Below are 19062 nucleotides of genomic sequence, written 5' to 3'. Positions count from 1 at the left end.
GCTAGGGCTGGGAACAGAGTCAGGTGGGGGTGGGAGTGGGGGCATAGGAGGGGTGTGTTCTACCTTGAAGGTAGGAAAAGGAGATATGGCCCAGGGGCAGTGTGAGGTAGGAAGGGAATCCTGCACAGAGCAAAGTTCCTGAAAGGATTTCCCTGTCTGGATAAAGAGGACTAGAAGAGCTCTACCCATCAGCTCAGGAAAGAGAAAAGGAAGCTTACAAATTGCTGGGAATTTAAATGGAAAACAAACAAAATCTTTCTTGAAATTGAAATCTCACACGAGAAAGAGCATCAGAAGTTACAATGCCCAGGGAGTGTAAGAAACTCAAGCCAAGAGGATATTATAAAAATTTCTCTACTACTGCTGAATCCCTGAAGCCCAAGCAAAAGTGAATGCAAAATTGAGCCACAAGGGAGTGCTTGACTTACATGGGGAAAACAACCCCAGTTTAACAAGCGTTCACAATAACAAATTACAAACCACACAAGAAATAAAACCATTTGAAGGTGAAGAGCAGACACAACCATTAATAGATTTAATACCACACATTGTAGAGTAGTTGACAAAATCTGAAAGAGATTATAAAATAAGAATGGAAACTAAAATCAAAGAGCTGGCACTAGGAAAAAGAAGAGACAAGTTGAAAACAAAAACTAAACATATACTGCTTTAAACATTAAAAAAATTACTTATTCCATAACAATCTTAAGAAAGAAGCACAAAGCTGGAGGTCTCACACTTCCTGACTTCAAAATATATTACAGTGCTTGCTTCAGCAGCACATATACTAAAATTGGAATGACACAAAGAAGATTAGCATGGCCCCTGTGCAAGGATGACACGCAAATGTGTGAAGTGTTCCATGTTTTTCCAGGCCTTGGCGAGAAGATGGCAGCATCCTAGAGGGCCCACGACAATGAGCAGTTGCCAGAGCCGCCACCGCCAGTGTCCCTGACCCCACAGTGAGCCACAGCAGCCTCCACTTCCTTCGCAGGTGACCCTCAAACACTAACAGATCCACCCACCCCAAGCCACCACCTTCTGCATTTCCTCCATGACATCCTGCTTCCACTCTTACTCTTCTCTCATCTTCCTCACAGCAACCAGCCAGACCGACCTTCCTTAAATCAGAGGCTCATCTCAACATTCACAGAAAGATAGACAAGATGAAAAGGCAGAGGGCTATGTACCACATGAAGGAACAAGATAAAACCCCAGAAAAACAACTACATGAAGTGGAGATGAGCAACCTTCCAGAAAAAGAATTCAGAATAATGATAGTGAAGATGATCCAGGACCTCGGGAAAAGAATGGAGGCAAAGATCGAGAAGATGCAAGAAATGTTTAACAAAGACATAGAAGAATTAAAGAAAAAACACCTAGAAGAAATAAAGAACAAACAAACAGATGAACACTACAATAACTGAAATGAAAACTACACTAGAAGGAATCAATAGCAGAATAACTGAGGCAGAAGAACGGATAAGTGACCTGGAAGACAGAATGGTGGAATTCACTTTTGCAGAACAGAATAAAGAAAAAAGAATGAAAAGAAATGAAGACAGCCTAAGAGACCTATGGGACAACATTAAACGTGACAACATTCGCATTATAGGGGTCCCAGAAGGAGAAGACAGAGAGGAAGCACCCGAGAAAATATTTAAAGAGATTATAGTAGAAAACTTCCCTAACATGGGAAAGGAAATAGCCACCCAAGTCCAGGAAGCGCAGCGAGTCCCATACAGGATAAACCCAAGGAGAAACACGCCGACACATAGTAATCAAATTGGCAAAAATTAAAGACAAAGAAAAATTACTGAAAGCAGCAAGGGAAAAATGACAAATAATATACAAGGGAACTCCCATAAGGTTAACAGCTGATTTTTCAGCAGAAGCTCTACAAGCCAGAAGGGAGTGGCATGATATACTTTAAGTGATGAAAGGGAAGACTCTACAACCAAGATTACTCTACCCGGCAACGATCTCATTCAGATTCGATGGAGAAATCAAAAGCTCCACAGACAAGCAACAGCTAAGAGAATTCAGCACCACCAAACCAGCTCTAAAACAAATGCTAAAGGAACTTCTCTAAGTGGGAAACACAAGGGAAGAAAAGGACCTACAAAAACAAACCCAAAACGATTAAGAAAATGGTCACAGGAACATACATATCGATAATTACCTTAAACGTGAATGGATTAAATGCTCCAACCAAAACACACAGGCTCACTGAACGGATACAAAAACAAGACCCATATATATTTTGTCTACAAGAGACCCACTTCAGACCTAGGGAAACATACAGACTGAAAGTGAGGGGATGGAAAAAGATATTCCATGCAAATGGAAATCAAAAGAAAGCAATACTCATATAAGATAAAATAGACGTTAAAATAAAGAATGTTACAAGAGACGAGGAAGGACACTACATAATGATCAAGGGATCAATCCAAGAAGAAGATATAACAATTATAAATATATATGCACTCAACACAGGAGCACCTCAATACATAAGGCAACTGCTAACAGCTATAAAAGAGGAAATCAACAGTAACACAATAATAGTGGGGGATGTGAACACCTCACTTACACCAATGGACAGATCATCCAAAATGAAAATAAATAAGGAAACAGAAACTTTAAATGACACAAGAGACCAGATAGATTTAATTGATATTTATAGGACATTCCATCCAAAAACAGCACATTACACTTTCTTCTCAAGTGTGCACAGAACATTCTCTGGGATAGATCACATCTTGGGTCACAAATCAAGCCTCAGTAAATTTAACAAAACTGAAAACATATCAAGCATCTTTTCTGACCACAACGCTATGAGGTTAGAAATGAATTACAGGGAAAAAAACATAAAAAACACAAACACATGGAGGCTAAACAATACGTTACTAAATAACCAAGAAATCACTGAAGAAATCAAAGAGGAAATCAAAAAATACCTAGAGACAAATGACAATGAAAACACAATGATCCAAAACCTATGGAATGCAGCAAAAGCAGTTCTAAGAGGAAAGTTTATAGCTATACAAGCCTACCTCAAGTAACAAGAAAAATCTCAAATAAACAATCTAACCTTACACCTAAAGGAACTAGAGAAAGAAGAACATACAAAACCCAAGTTAGTAGAAGGAAAGAAATCATAAAGATCAAAGCAGAAATAAATGAAATAGAAACAAAGAAAACAATAGCAAAGATCAATAAAACTGGGCTTCCCTGGTGGCGCAGTGGTTGAGAATCTGCCTGCCAATGCAGGGGACACGGGTTCGAGCCCTGGTCTGGGAAGATCCCACATGCCGCGGAGCAACTAGGCCCGTGAGCCACAATTACTGAGCCTGCGCGTCTGGAGCCTGTGCTCCGCAACAAGAGAGGCCACGATAATGAGAGGCCCGCGCACGGCGATGAAGAGTGGCCCCCGCTTGCCGCAACTAGAGAAAGCCCTCGCACAGAAACGAAGACCCAACACAGCCATAAATAAATAAGTCAATAAATAAATAAAAACCCAAAGTTTAAAAAAAAAAAAAATCAATAAAACTAAAAGTTGGTTCTTTGAGAAGATAAACAAAATTGATAAACCATTAGCCAGACTCATCAAGAAAAAGAGGGAGAGGACTCAAATCAATAAAATTAGAAATGAAAAAGGAGAAGTTAAAACAGACACCGCAGAAATACAAAGCATCCTAAGAGACTACTACAAGCAACTCTATGACAACAAAATGGACAACCTGGAAGAAATGGACAAATTCTTACAAAGGTATAACCTTCCAAGACTGAACCAGGAAGAAATAGAAAATATGAACAGACCAATCACATGTAATGAAATTGAAACTGTGATTAAATATCTTCCAACAAACCAAAGTCCAGTACCAGATGGTTTCACAGGTGAATTCTATCAAACATTTAGAGAAGAGCTAACACCCATCTTTCTCAAACTCTTCCAAAAAACTGCAGAGGAAGGAACACTCCCAAACTCATTCTATGAGGCCACCATCACCCTGATACCAAAACCAGACAAAGATACTACAAAAAAAGAAAATTACAGACCAATATCACTGATGAATATAGATGCAAAAATCCTCAACAAAATACTAGCAAACAGAATCGAACAACACATTAAAAGGATCATACACCATGATCAAGTGGGATTTATCCCAGGGATGCAAGGATTCTTCAATATACACAAATCAATCAATGTGATACACCATATTAACAAATTGAAGAATAAAAACCATATGATCACCCCAACAGATGCAGGAAAAGCTTTTGACAAAATTCAACACCCATTTATGATAAAAACTCCCCAGAATGTGGGCATAGAGGGAAACTACCTCAACATAATAAAGGCCATATACGACAAACCCACAGCAAACATCATTCTCAATGGTGAAAAACTGAAAGCATTTCCTCTAAGATCAGGAACAAGACAAGGATGTCCACTCTCACCACTATTATTCAACATAGTTTTGGAAGTCCTAGCCATGGCAATCAGAGAAGAAAAAGAAATAAAAGGAATAGAAATTGGAAAAGAAGAAGTAAAACTGTCCCTGTTTGCAGATGACATGATACTATACATAGAGAATCCTAAAGATGCTACCAGAAAACTACTAGAGCTAATCAATGAATTTGGTAAAGTTGCAGGAAACAAAATTAATGCACAGAAATCTCTTGCATTCCTATACACTAATGATGAAAAATCTGAAAGAGAAATTAAGGTAACACTCCCATTTACCATTGCAACAAAAAGAATAAAATACCTAGCAATAAACCTACCTAGGGAGACAAAAGACCTGTATGCAGAAAACTATAAGACACTGATGAAAGAAATTCAAGATGATACCAACGGATGGAGAGATATACCATGTTCTTGGATTGGAAGAATCAATATTGTGAAAATGACTATACTACCCAAAGCAATCTACAGATTCAGTGCAATCCCTATCAAATTACCAATGGCATTTTTTATGGAACTAGAACAAAAAATCTTAAAATTTGTATGGAGACACAAAAGACCCCGAATAGCCAAAGCAGTCCTGAGGGAAAAAAACGGAGCTGGAGGAATCAGGTTCCCTGACTTCAGACTATACCAGAAAGCTGCAGTAATCAAGACAATATGGTACTGGCACAAAAAGAGAAATATAGATCAATGGAACAAGATAGAAAGCCCAGAGATAAACCCACGCACCTATGGTCAACTAATCTATGACAAAGAATGCAAGGATATACAATGGAGAAAAGACAGTCTCTTCAATAAGTGGTGTTGGGAAAACTGGACAGCTACATGTAAAAGAATGAAATTAGAACACTCCCTAACACCATACACAAAAATAAACTTAAAATGGATTAGAGACCTAAATGTAAGACCGGACACTATAAAACCCTTAGAGGAAAACATAGGAAGAACACTCTTTGACATAAATCACAGCAAGATCTTTTTTGATGCAACTCCTAGAGTAATGGAAATAAAAACAAAAATAAACAAATGGAAAAAAAAAATAAACAAATGGGACCTAATGAAACTTAAAAGCTTTTGCAAAGCAAAGGAAACCATAAACAAGATGAAAAGACAACCCTCAGATAGGGAGAAAATATTTGCAAACGAATCAACGGACAAAGGATAACTCTCCAATATATATAAACAGCTCATGCAGCTCAATATTAAAAAAACCAAACAACCCAATCCAAAAATGGGCAGAAGACCTAAATAGACATTTCTTCAAAGAAGACATAAAGATGGCCAAGAAACACATGAAAAGCTGCTCAACATCACTAACTGTTAGAGAAATGCAAATCAAAACTACAATGAGGTATCACCTCACACCAGTTAGAATGGGCATTATCAGAAAATCTACAAACAACAAATGCTGGAGAGGGTGTGGAGAAAAGGGAACCCTCTTGCACTGTTGGTGAGAATGTAAATTGATCTAGCCACTATGGAGACCAGTATGGAGGTTCCTTAAAAAAGTAAAAATAGAATTACCATATGATCCAGCAATCCCACTACTGCGCATATACCCAGAGAAAACCATAATTCAAAAAGACACATGCACCCCAATGCTCATTGCAGCACTATTTACAATAGCCAGGTCATGGAAGCAACCTAAATGCCCATCGACAGACGAATGGATAAAGAAGTTGTGGTACATATATACACTGGAATATTACTCATCCATAAAAAGGAAAGAAATTGAGTCATTTGTTGAGACGTGGATGGATCTAGAGACTGTCATACAGAGTGAAGTAAGTCAGAAAGAGAAAAACAAATATCGTATATTAAAGCATGTATGTGGAACCTAGAAAAATGGTACAGATGAACCAGTTTGCAGGGCAGAAGTTGAGGCACAGATGTAGAGAACAGACGTATGGACACCAAGGGGGTAAAGCCACGGTGGGGTGGGGATGGTGGTGTGCTGAATTGGGCGATTGGGATTGACATGTATACACTGATGTGTATAAAATTCATGACTAATAAGAACCTGCTATATAAAAAAATAAATTAAATAAAATTCAAAAATTTTTTAAAAAACTAATACTAAACTTTCTTTGGGTTATTTGTATGGAAATATGTTAATATAAATGTTTCAGACATTACATGAAATTCCTAAAAATCTTATATGTTCTGGTATAATGTTATAAGTCATAATTCTAGTTATTACTTTAAAATGTATATCTCAGAAATAACTAAATTTCCTTGTCAATTGCATTATTATGAACTTTCATCAAATCTTTAACCGTGGTCATTTTTAAGTCTTTTGTCATTTACAGACAGTTCTGGGTGTACTCTGATGCTTTTGCAAAAATGTTCCTATAAAAGGGTTTCATCTTCAAGGAATTCACGGAAAAGATTCTGACAAGTACAGGTTTCTAGTAACTGACTATACTGCTGAACTGAATGAATAAGCATTTTCAGAACTCTAATGGAAAACTGATGAATTCATAAAAGTGCTAACAAAAGATCAAGATGAAAAAAAATTAATTACATGGGACTGAGTGAACTGATGAGGATGATTATAATTTTTGTGACTTTGAATAAAAAAAATGTGATGTAAATTTATGTAAAAAGAACTTAATGTAAAACAATGCCACTCTTCTCACATATTTTCTCTTGTTTTGGAAAATATAGATATTTTCTGTTAAAAACGTGATTTACGCTGACATGCAATAGGTTGATTTTTGTTATTATAAATGAATTAATAAATATTTTTAAGTTTCCAAAAATAAAAAAAATGGTGACAGCTCAAATGATATGCAAGATTTAATTTTGAAATTCTATAACTGCACTTAGTAATATCTCACATTGTAGAAAGAAGTTTTCTTTTTTTTTTTCAAATACAGCTCCTATCTTTCCTGTACCAGACTAGGGGAAAATTGAGAACTAAATTTTGCAAAATATAAACTTGGCAAAATAGAGAAAACTAACTTGACAAGCTTTGCCTTGCGAAAATACTTTCTGAAGAAAGGTATTCTGAATGGAGGCAAAAACTACCCTTGAAAATACATTAGAATTGAGAATATCATCCACTTAGAATTTGTTCTGATCCCATTAAGTAGACTAGAGAGAGTACATTCTCCAACATAATATGGTCTACAGTGATCCATTGAGGGTTCGTTTCAAATTTCTTAGCCACAAAATGCAACTTCAAAGAAAATTTCAGGTAATTTTCTTTAAAAATGTAACACAGCAAGATCACATCGCTGTGGAAAGAAAAACACGTTCTTCAGAAAAATAAAGTAGCATGGTATTTGAGATACATGTGTTTTAAGAAACTCATTAAACGGGGTGGATAACTATTCTGATTCCTTTTTAATATTTACTTTTCACTATAAAAAAAAAAAGTAGTTTTAAAAGTTTACTTTGAGGTCGATCGATGGATGTGGTGACGTCCGGCTCGCTGGGGCCGGGCCTAGGCCTCGCCAGACGATGGACGGACGTTCATGGCGAACTGGGCCGCCCTTCTCGTTCTGCCCGAGGCCCCTCGCCTCTCCTCCGCGCCGGTCGGTGGTGTCGGAAGGCAGGGGTGCGGCGTCCGGCCCGACCCCCAGTCTCCCGACCCCAGCCTCAGGGCCTGGGCGGGCCGGCGTCCTCTGCCACTCTCGCTTCGCCGCCTCAGCGCGTCTCGCGAGAAGCGCTCCCCGCGGTGGGGTTTGGCTGGGGCCGCGGCGGCGGCGTGCGTCCCTCGGTGCCGGAGTGCGTCCCGCCGGGCCCTTGGCGGTGCCACTGGAGCGCTCCAGGTCGGCGTTCAGGTGCCGGAGACCGAGCGGTGGCGTCGTCTCCTGTTCCCTGTGAGCCCCTCGGGTCCCCACTGCGGCGGTGCTTCCGGTGAGCAGCTCTCTTGGGGAGTTGAGACGGTAAGGGAGGCACGGCTGTCCCCCTCGTGGGGCTGGCTGCAGCCTCGTCGCGGTCGTCCTCACTGCGTGCCGGGGGGCGGGGCGGGGGGGGGGGGAGACTGTCAAAAGGTCTCCTTGCTTAGGTGAGTTAGATAAGTCGACGAATGCGCACGTTGCTCAGAGCCCTGCACTGTAATCCATTCAGAACCGGAGACGTCCGCGCACTTACAGCCTCTGCTGGGCTAGCAGAGATCCTAAAATGCCACAGTCGCTTCCTTACAAGATTCCCGTCGCTTCCATAATACCATGGAAGTGAGGTGCGGGAGGCAGGAGGACCAGGTAGTTCTTTCTGACAGTGGTCTCTTTGAAACATACCGAGGGACCAAGTCAAGTGGATGGCAGTAAATTGAAAGAAAGGGGACAATTGCTAGAGATATTGTGGAAGTCGAACTGATAAGCCTTGGCAGTAAGTTATGCATGGATGAGAGGGGAAAAAAGACGGTTGAGTCCTGCAAGAGTCGACGGTGTTCTGTAGTCAGAGGTGTTCTGTAGGATGGTGATAAAGTAGGGAGGAAGAAGAGCGAACACTTTTAATATTGAAGTGCAAGGGTTGAGAGAGCCTCTTTCTATTTAATACTAATTTAGCATTTGCCATTCCCTTACCTTGTACACTTATTTACCTTTTAAGAGCACTTAGCCCATCCAGGTTGTCCAAAAACTATCCTGTGAAGTAGACATGGAGGTAAGAGAGTAGTCCAGGGTTTCAACATTAGTGGCTGACAGAGCTAGACTCTCACGTCTCCTGAGTGGTTCTCCTTTCTTTTTCCCAGATGCTATGGCTCATGGCATTGCTAATGATCTGTAGGCATTGAAGGACAGGCATCACCGCATCCTTTTTGAATTACAAATAGGCAAAGCCAGCACTGGTTTGTGCCAGCAGCTGCCAGTGACAGGGGCTGAACTGACTAGCTTAGTCTGGTAGCCTTGTCCCAAGAATCTTTCCAACCTTGGCTGCCACACCTGGGGTTGGTCAGTTAGCTATGAGAAATCCCAAAGCATCAAGAGAAGCTCTTTCAGAGTGTTTCTCCTCTCCTAATTCTGATCTTCCCACTTCCTTTGACACTGAGCAGCAACTGTATTGGTCCCCTAACGTAGCTTTCCCCTCTCTCTTTTTCTCTCTCTCTCTCGCCCTCCTTCCCCCACTTCTCCTTCTCCCGCTCTCCCTCCTGTCCTCCCCTCCCACACACTTAACCACAACCACTGCCTTGCTGTGGTTTACTTGCCCTAAATGTCCCTGCACCCAATCCTCCACCAACCACCATCATACTTATTTCTCTTAATCTCTGAAAATCTTAACTCCTCCATCAAACCTATTCACTTACCAAATATTCACTGAATCCCTATTATGTGCTAGGCACCATTCAAGGCACTGGGAATACAGCATTGAACAAGACAAAGTCCCTGAGCTCACCAGGTTTAAATCTATAGTCTTTAAAACTCTTGATTGATCACATCAGGGCTCCCTGTCCTCTGAAATACCACAGATTTTGTCTTTGTGGTCACATCACCATCAACACATTCACCCAGGCTAGAAATATGTTCATGGGTGGGAGGTGAGCTCCATGTCCTCTTACTCTGCCATCTTGGTCTCTCTCCCCTTAACTAGAGACCCAGGCTAGAAATAAGAAACTCATCTCTCACTTGTCACTCTCTATCTATATTCAGTCACTAACAAAGTCCTGGTTTTTTATATCCTAAGAATTCCACATGCCTATTCTGTTCTCTCCATCTCTACTCAGTGCTCTAGCTTAGGACTCTCATCATGGGTCATTTGGACTGAAGCAGTCACCTCTAACTAGTTGCTCTGCCTCTGGTCTTGCCTCCCTGAAATCTGCCTTCCGTGAGATCTCTCATGATTTATTTAAAACAAAAATCTAATCAGGTCCGTTCTCTGCTCATAACCCTTCAAAAGCCCAAGCTACTTGATATCGTACACAAAGCCCTCCGACTTCCATCATGTCTTACACTTCTTGCCTCATTGCTTTACATAGTTCCTATCTCATTTTTTTCCTAAGCTCTCTGTGTGTGTCTGTGTCCCTAACTCGGTTTTTTCATGGCTGGTTTGGACATCTTTGTGGTCTTCATGCCTAGCACAGTACCTGGCATATAGTAGCCCCTTAATAAATTTTTAACTGGACTGGGTTTCTACTGTTGTTTTGCATTTATATGTATGTCTTAAGTTTTCATGGGTGTTTCTTCTTCAACCTTACAGCGCGTTTTTGGGGGTAGTCATTAGAAGTATTTACAAATGTTCCTGTTCTCTTCTTCCTTCTGCGAACATTGTAGAATTGTATTTCCCACTCCCTTTAAAGTTGGGGATAGCCATGTGATTTGTTCTGGCCAATAAAATATGAACAATAATGGCGTGCACCATTTCCTGGGAAAGCATTTAATTACCCAATACAAGATACTGCTACTATCTCTTCCCCTTGCTGTAGGGGAAGCACACAGGGAAATGGAGGCTTCATCAGCTTGGGCCCTTGAGGGACAAAGGTGAGCAGAGCCTCTTGCTCACCTGTACTTGAAGTGCAGCATAATCAAGAAACAAGTACTACCAATCCACTGAGATATGGGGATTTACTACGGTCGCATAACCTTGTCTATCCTGACCACTCCATTCCCTCAGGACAGGAACGGTACCATTTATCTTTGTGTCTCCATGGTGCCATATTCAAAACAGACTAGAGGGACTTCCCTGGCGGTCCAGTGGTTAAGACTTCGCCTTCCAGTGCAGGGGTTGCAGGTTCGATCCCTGGTCGGGGAGCTAAGATCCCACATGCCTCGTGGCCAAAAAACCAAAACATAAAACAGAAGCAGTATTATAACAAATTCAATGAAGACTTTAAAAATGGTCCACATCAAAAAAAAAAAAATCTTTAAAAAAAAGACTATAAATATTGTATTTAAATTTTGATTTCTGATTTTTCCTAATTCACCATGTCCAATTTCAAATATTTCTCTCTCATCTGTTTCTGCTGTCTCATTACTAAAGCACATTTTCTGCTCCATTTTGGCACAATTCTGGTTTCTAAAATATAAAAATTAAAATTTCTAACCAGTTCATAGTCCAGGGTTGATCACTCACGTAACATTTTGTGGAGAATGAGATGTCTACCCTCTGATGACTGAGTGAACAATTCCTCCAGCTCAGCTGTAGCAGTGCTCTTCGGGGAAGTAAGAGAGGCTGGAGCATGGGTATGAAGCTCTGAGTGGTAGGGCAAAGGGATTATAATAATCAGCTTACTAGAGGAAGTACGTGTTACAGCGCAGGTCTCCCTGTATCCTCTGCCCCAGCAGATGGCACAATAACATGTAATAAATGTAATAAAATTTTTCTGCCATTTGCCTTTATCTGCTTTAAAAACCCTCAGTTTTGAGCATATGATTCTGTGAGAAAAAAAAAATCCTTTTTCTATGATCCTTTTTAAATGCCACTGTTGAACAATGGACTATTCAAAAAGAAAAGGGGTGCAACACAGAGCCTCTACCTGAAATTCCTAACGTGTACTAATTCTCTCTGTAATCCTTACAGTAACTTGAAAGGCATATTTTTTCTTCCTCAATAAGTATATTATTCATCACTCCAATCTTATTTCATGGACACTGGCCCAGAGCTACCTACTAGGTACATTGGTTCATAGAATTAAAAACAAAAAGCCCACAGCCTTCTTACTATTTTCTTCTACCTATTAATAGTTCTAACACAATGTCTGTTACCTCCTCTGGCAGCCACAGCTCCAAACACGCCCTTTCATAGGAGAAGGTCCAGCTAATTGCAGCCCATCTGTTTCATATTCTGGAAGTTAAAATTCAGCCTGCAGGCACTGTCTCTATGATTTATGTTTCCTAAAATCAATTACAAATTTTTAGCTAGAGTTATCAAAACTTTGAATTTTAACTTGAAGTTTTCATTTTTATAAATGCCAAGTGCTTTATTTTGGAGGGAAATATTTCTACATTTACTATAACTATAATGTAATTTCCTAAAGATACTTTCTAAAAGACAAACAAATCTTCAAGTTAAAAATCAGCTTAGAGAATTTTTATAATGTTTAACGAGCTCAATCTATGGAAGGAATCTAATTTTTTTCAACCTAAACAAAGTGTTTAGGGACCACAGGAAATACTTCTCCAGTGTAAAAATACATAAAACAAACCTGTGAGCTCAGGTCTATGCTATGAACGGAGTAAGATCTTCTGCCCCATATCACCCATAACTACACCCAGGAGAAGTCCTTCATTTTCTCATTGGGTGGGTTGCTGCCTTGCTGCACATTTTAAAATCTATCAACATAACACCAAGAAGAAACCACAAAGGGAAAAGATTGATACATCCCCATACACAAATATTTAAAACCCAATACTAAATTAAATACTAAATTAAAAGATTTATAAAAATTAGAATACTTGCAACGTAATATCTCAACAGAGAAATCTTTTACAAATCAACTATACACACACACACACACACACACACACACACACGCATGCATGCACGCACACAAAAGAAGATAAAAAATGACCAGTAGACCTAAGGAAAAAGAAAAGAGGGATTAAGCTCTCCAAATGACATTTTTCACTCAACATATAAAGGAAGATTTTTTTTTTTTTACATCTTTATTGGAGTATAATTGCTTTACAATGGTGTGTTAGTTTCTGCTTTATAACAAAGTGAATCAGCTATACATAAACATATGTATATGTATCTCCTCCCTCTTGCGTCTCCCTCCCACCCTCCCTATCCCACCCCTCTAGGTGGTCACACAGCACTTAGCTGATCTCCCTGTGCTATGTGGCTGCTTCTCACTAGCTATCTATTTTACATTTGGTAGTGTATATATGTCCATGCCACTCCCTCACTTCGTCCCAGCTTACCCTTCCCCCTCCCCGTGTCCTCAAGTCCATTCTCTACATCTATAAGTGAAGATTTTTAAAAAATAGTAATGGGATGAGGGAGGGTATAGAGCATACTTCTGGTGGCAGTAAATACTGATGTCAACTCTTGGGAAAGTAATTTAACTACATATATTAAAACCCCTATAAATGTGGATTCCCTTAAAACCACCAGTTCTAATTCAAGGTATTTGTCCTCATCCAATCATTAGACAAGTATCTGTAAGGATTTTATTGCAGGGATTTTGATACACATACAGATAAAAGTATCTGGAAGGATGCATACCAAAATACTAAGGTGTGAAGATCAACAAATAGAATCTGAAAAAAAACAATCACCAATTTTTTTCCTTTTTATTACTCATCTGTATGTCTAAAGTGTCTGTAACAAAAACTTACTACTTTTGTAACAGTTTGTCTCATTTTTATTCTCTTTTTCAGAAAATGTACTTTAAAAGCATAGAAAAGGTGATTGGAACTTTGGGATTCCTATCCAGGGTTACCCAAAAGTCAAACTGTATTCCAATCAAGAGCAGATTAAATATGAAAAGCAAAATGGTAGACTCTCTTACACAGCAACTCTTGCTTCTTTTCTGGTTACTTCTACCTACATAGAGAATTGTTCAAGGAAGATGTTTACCATCCCATATGTAGTCGAGATAATTTTGGCCATAAAGCCACAATTTTCCATACCTGCACAATGATTTTTTTTATGAGACCAGCCAGACACCTGAACAAAATCTTTGGGAATGCAGGATATGGCAGGCAGTAGAAGAGAAATTGACACCAACTTTCCTATAAGAGTCCCCAAAGTAAGAAAGTATCTCTTTCCTTTATACTGACTCCTGGTTACACACTGGAAAATAGCAGCAAGTGAGGAATGCCAAGCGTAGACACAAAAACCAGAACATGACCGTGGACTGTGAAGTAGCCAGGCTGGCAGGTGTAGGACTGAAATGGCTGCATGCCATTACAGCAGTAAAATGCCTGTGACATTCACACACTTACAATCAGTTTGGCGGTGTTTCCAACCCAGGCTGAGGGATTTCATTTTCCCCATATTAGGCAGTGACAAAGATTTCAGATGGACCAAACATTGTATATTACTGTCAACAGCACTAACGTAGGTTCTGCTGGCAGAAGTGAGGGAAACCAAGAGTGTCTGCATTATTTACTCCAAAGAAACGAGCTGAGCACCATCTGCTGTCAGCCACCACCACCCAGTGCAGCTCTTTCTGTACCACACCCTCACCCCACTTCCGTGAGCTCCCCCAATCTTGGCCCAAGAACCTGAAATCCCAGTGTTTCCCTAAATATAGGTTTAGAAAGTTACTTTCAACAGAGCAGTTGATAACACAGAAGATCTCTTAAATGCTGCAAAGTGTTGTCTACTCGTGTCCAGCTGCAAAAGTTATCTACTCTTCCAACCTTCCTTCTAAGACTAAATGCAGTGCTACAGTGCTTTGCCTACATAACGTGGGGGGATGGGGGGTGGCCAGACCATACAGTGTGGAAAACCAATATTCTCACACTAGTGTCTATAAACTGGCTCAAGGTCATAAAAGTAGAACAGGAAAGCCTACTGAATTAGTAATAGGAAATAGATTGCATGAGCAAAGACAAGTTTCCAAAATACCTACAAACCACACATGGTATCTGTGTCTAGCTGATTTTTTTCATGGCCTTTCAGGAAATGAACTGTCCCACTCTGAAAAACCAGAGGAACAGTATTAGTAAGTAAGTCAAGACCAAAGCCAAATCCAATAGTGATTATAGTACTACATTTGATCTCTATGGACTGTAAAGGAGAATATAAAAATGAGACCCCTCAAGAGCTTTTCATTAAAAAACAAACACAAGCCATTTATACAGAAGCAGTTCAAATTTTATTTATAAATTTGTTTAAAAGCATATAAAAGATTTATTTTTTTCTTTGGCTCACATTTGTGCCCTGAATTAAGAAAGTAGGGATTCAAATCTAAAGGTGCCAAAGCTTCCCCAAACCTGATCTGAGAATTAGATAAGAATTAGCTGTTTAGAGAGACAAGCATGCAGCACCCACAGCTCTCACTAACCTGAAAGCATCAAATGATTCCCTCCTTTTCTATCTTACTAACACGTCTATAATTATACTTCCAATAAGAGGTGAAACCAATTAGAAAAATCATGCAGCATTTCACTGGCAGTAGAGATTAAATATGAGTTCAGTAATCAGCTCCTACAAACATGCATAAATAATGACAGGGAGAAACCAGTCATCCCCAGCTGCTCAGCTGAGTGGGTGGGCAGTTGAAGTCAAGGTAAAAACAGTGAGGCTGAACAAAGCTGCAAGAAGGAAAAACATCTCGTGTGGTTTTTCAAGGTCAGTTGACAAAGGCCAGATGTAAGCAAATATTTCTCATATATCCTGGAAGAAAAAGAAAACAAAAATTAGTACCAGCAACAAAATTCAAAGCCTTTGTAAATCCAAAATGAAGTTCCTCCAAAAAACACTCTGACTACCTGACTATTTTTTCAATAATTTCAAGTCCCAGTGAAATGATTTAATTTTCAAGTTCCATTTTGAGTCACAAAATGGTCTCTGTCAACAATGTAATGGCTTATTGAATGATAGCTCGTCAGCTGTGTTCTGAGAGATATGCTAACACGGGTCACAACTAATAGTGTTCACAAATACTGTCACCCACCTCCATAGTTACAGCAAGGACAGGGCAAATATAGTATGGAGCAGAGAAATTTAAATGGAACTGTATGGAGTAGAGGTGCACTGTATTATACAGCAGGAAGGTGACTTCTAAGGGGACGTTGAGGAAAGGAGATAGACTTAAATGAGTCCCCTCCCCCCACTATGTGCAAACAGTAATGACATCTCCATCAAGCCTCCCAGACTGCTGGGCCAAGGTACACCTGGGATTCAGACTACTGGTGCTCTAACATTATGGGAAACTAAAATTTCAGGTTGCCTCATGGGTCATGGCAAATGCTTAACTGCCTTTGAAGACACTGGATTCAGCGTTGCCACAGCATCTCAAAGGGTCTCACCTACTGGTATCAGAGAAAGGATCGTTTGAAGTCATTCTTTAAACATCCTACCCTAGATGCATCATGAAAAGTAATAAAGGATTCTAGAAGACCAAAAAAATTTTTAATATAAAAGCAATTTTAAATTATCAAAGAATATGGTACTATGGAGAACAGTATAGAGCGTCCTTAAAAAACTAAAAATAAATTACATATGATCCAGCAATCCCACTCCTGGGCATATATCCGGAGAAAACTATAATTTGAAAAGATACATGCACCCCATTGTTCACTGCAACACTATTTACAATAGCCAAGACATGGAAGCAACCTAAATGTCCATCGACAGAGGAATGGATAAAGAAGATGTGGTACATATATACAATGGAATATTACTCAGCCATAAAAAAAGAATGAAATAATGCCATTTGCAGCAACATGGATGGACCTAGAGATTATCATGCTAAGTGAAGTAAGTCAGACAAAGACATATATCATATGATATCACTCATATGTGGAATCTAATTTTTTAAAAATGAACTTACTTACAAGACAGAAGCCGACTTACAGATATCTAAAACAAATTTATGGTTACCAGAGGGAGGGGAAGGGATAAATCAGGAGCATGGGATTAACACACACTACTATATATAAGACAGATAACCAACAAGGACCTACTGTATAACACAGGGAACTCTACTCAATATTCTGTGATAATCTATATGAGAAAAGAATCTGAATAAGGATGAATACATGGGGGCTTCCCTGGTGGCGCAGTGGTTGAGAATCTGCCTGTCAATGCAGGGGACACGGGTTCGAGCCCTTGTTTGGGAAGATCCCACATGCCGTGGAGCAACTAGGCCCGTGAGCCACAACTGCTGAGCCTGCGCGTCTGGAGCCTGTGCTCCACAACAAGAGAGGCCGCGATAGTGAGAGGCCCGCGCACCACGAGGAAGAGTGGCCCCCACTTGCCGCAACTAGAGAAAGCCCTCGCACAGAAACGAAGACCCAACACAGCCATAAATAAATAAATAAATAAATAATTCCCATTTAAAAAAAAAAAAGAATGAATACATGTATAGGTATAACTGAATCATTTTGCCGTACATCTGAAACTAACACAACGTTGTAAATCAACCATACTCCAATAAAATCTTTAAAAAATAAAAATTATAAATAAATAATCAAAGAACAAATATGTATTAAGTAACCTGAGAAGAATGTGATTTAAATTAGAAAAAGCTTTAAAAATAAAGATCGGTCTAATTTTTCTACCCAAAATATGCTGATCAAAGGCCTACTACTTAAGTGTCTATATGATGTTTCAAGAAACAAGTTTTTCTTTCTTTGGCTTTCATCATAGTTTTATCATATTTTCTGCCTCCCTCCTTTCTTTCTCTGTCTTTGGCTTTTTACTGATTCCAACATATCCTCCAAGCCGCATCTGTGAGCTCTCCTCTCATTCCTTGTAGGAGCTCAATTGTTATCTACCAACTTCTAAACAAATGCCACATTCTAAATATATTCTGTATACTAACCTCTTGTCCACTTGTTATTTATAAAACATATCCACAATAAAAGTTTAGTTTATAACTTTTCTTATTTTTGTATGGTGTCCTTTGATGAACAGATGTTTTATTTTAATGTATATTTATCATTTCTTTTTAGTTTATACCTTGGGTCTTATGAAATCCTCCCTAGCTCAATTTTATAAATAGTCTATTTTCTTCTAGAATTTAAAAAGTCTTCCTTTCTATTTATAAGCTTTACTCTACCTGGAATTGATTTTTTTTATGATTTCATGTGGGTACTCAATTGTCCCAACAGCATTTGTTGAAGAGTCCATTTTCCCCCGATGATGGGCTCTGCCTTTTGTCATACAACAAAATTCTAGAAATAGTTGGGTCTGCCTGTGCCAATTCTATACCATATTAAATATTTTATTAAGTCCCATATGTACTTCTGTATTTTTAGGAGTGAACTGGCTATTCTTGGTTCTTTGCTCTGATTAGAATTTAACTAAATCAACAGATTATTTGAGAGCTCATTCTTATCCATTAACTAGGTAAAACACCATTTATTTATTTATTCCTTAATGTCTTTCTATAAAATTTTATAGGTATTTTAAAGGTAATATACATCTTTGGTTTTACCTTTTTATTAGGTTCTTTTGTTGATTCTCCACGTGTAGAGACAAAGTTAGTTCTTATATATTGATCCTATATCTACCAACATGGCTAGGCCCTTGTTTATTCTAATAATTTTAATATAAATTCTTTTGGATTTTCTAGGTAGATAATTGTATCATCTGTGATTTATAAATTTTTTCCTTGTCAATGCTTATATCTGATTCAAAAGAAAAGCTTTTGATGTGTTTTTATTATAGAACTTTGATCCCTGTATTAGCTAAAGAAATTTCTTTTCTATTCCTAGTTTGCTAGAAGTTTTTACTGCAAATGAGTATTGAAACTTATCAAATGCTTTCTCTGTATCTATTGAGATGATCATATGGTGTTTCTCCTATAATTTATGAGGTAAATTATCTCGGAGATTTTTCTGGGTTTTTTTTTTTATTTGTGATAAGCCAAGCTTGTACTTCTGGGGTGAATATAATTTGATAAGGATATACTATGCTTTTTTAAAGAAATTCATTATTGAATCTGTCAAAATTGTGTTGTGATTTTTTTAATCTATATTTATGAATGAGACTGGCCTATAATTTATTTTCTATATAGTCTTTGATTTTGA

At 38.8% G+C, this 19062-nt stretch overlaps 2 protein-coding genes and 1 non-coding gene across 10 annotated transcripts in view; 1 reads left to right on the top strand and 2 right to left on the bottom strand.

The window, feature by feature from the left end:
- LOC132352746 (coiled-coil domain-containing protein 86-like) overlaps positions 1-8713 on the bottom strand; it is a 95324-nt gene extending 86611 nt beyond the window's left edge. The window contains exons 1-2 of the mRNA XM_059903428.1: positions 8570-8713; positions 7867-8478 (exon numbers count right to left, since the gene is read on the bottom strand). Coding sequence (XP_059759411.1) covers positions 7867-8478; positions 8570-8713 — 756 coding nt within the window. The remainder of the gene's footprint in view (positions 1-7866; positions 8479-8569) is intronic.
- Positions 764-870, top strand: LOC132352780 (U6 spliceosomal RNA). Its single transcript, XR_009498863.1, has one exon. It is a non-coding gene; the product is annotated as a U6 spliceosomal RNA (small nuclear RNA).
- A 6443-nt stretch (positions 8714-15156) lies between the features above and the next one.
- Positions 15157-19062, bottom strand: part of EPSTI1 (epithelial stromal interaction 1) — a 105949-nt gene continuing 102043 nt past the window's right edge. For all 8 annotated transcript variants that reach the window (XM_059902515.1, XM_059902516.1, XM_059902512.1 and 5 more), the window contains one exon: positions 15157-15700. In XM_059902515.1, the coding sequence (XP_059758498.1) occupies positions 15692-15700 (9 nt within the window). In that variant the 3' untranslated portion in view covers positions 15157-15691. The remainder of the gene's footprint in view (positions 15701-19062) is intronic.

Source organism: Balaenoptera ricei, chromosome 18 (genome assembly GCF_028023285.1).
Source record: "Balaenoptera ricei isolate mBalRic1 chromosome 18, mBalRic1.hap2, whole genome shotgun sequence".
NCBI lineage: Eukaryota > Metazoa > Chordata > Mammalia > Artiodactyla > Balaenopteridae > Balaenoptera > Balaenoptera ricei.
The sequence above is the reverse complement of the archived record's forward strand: the minus strand, read 5'-3'. Positions and strand labels throughout refer to the sequence as shown.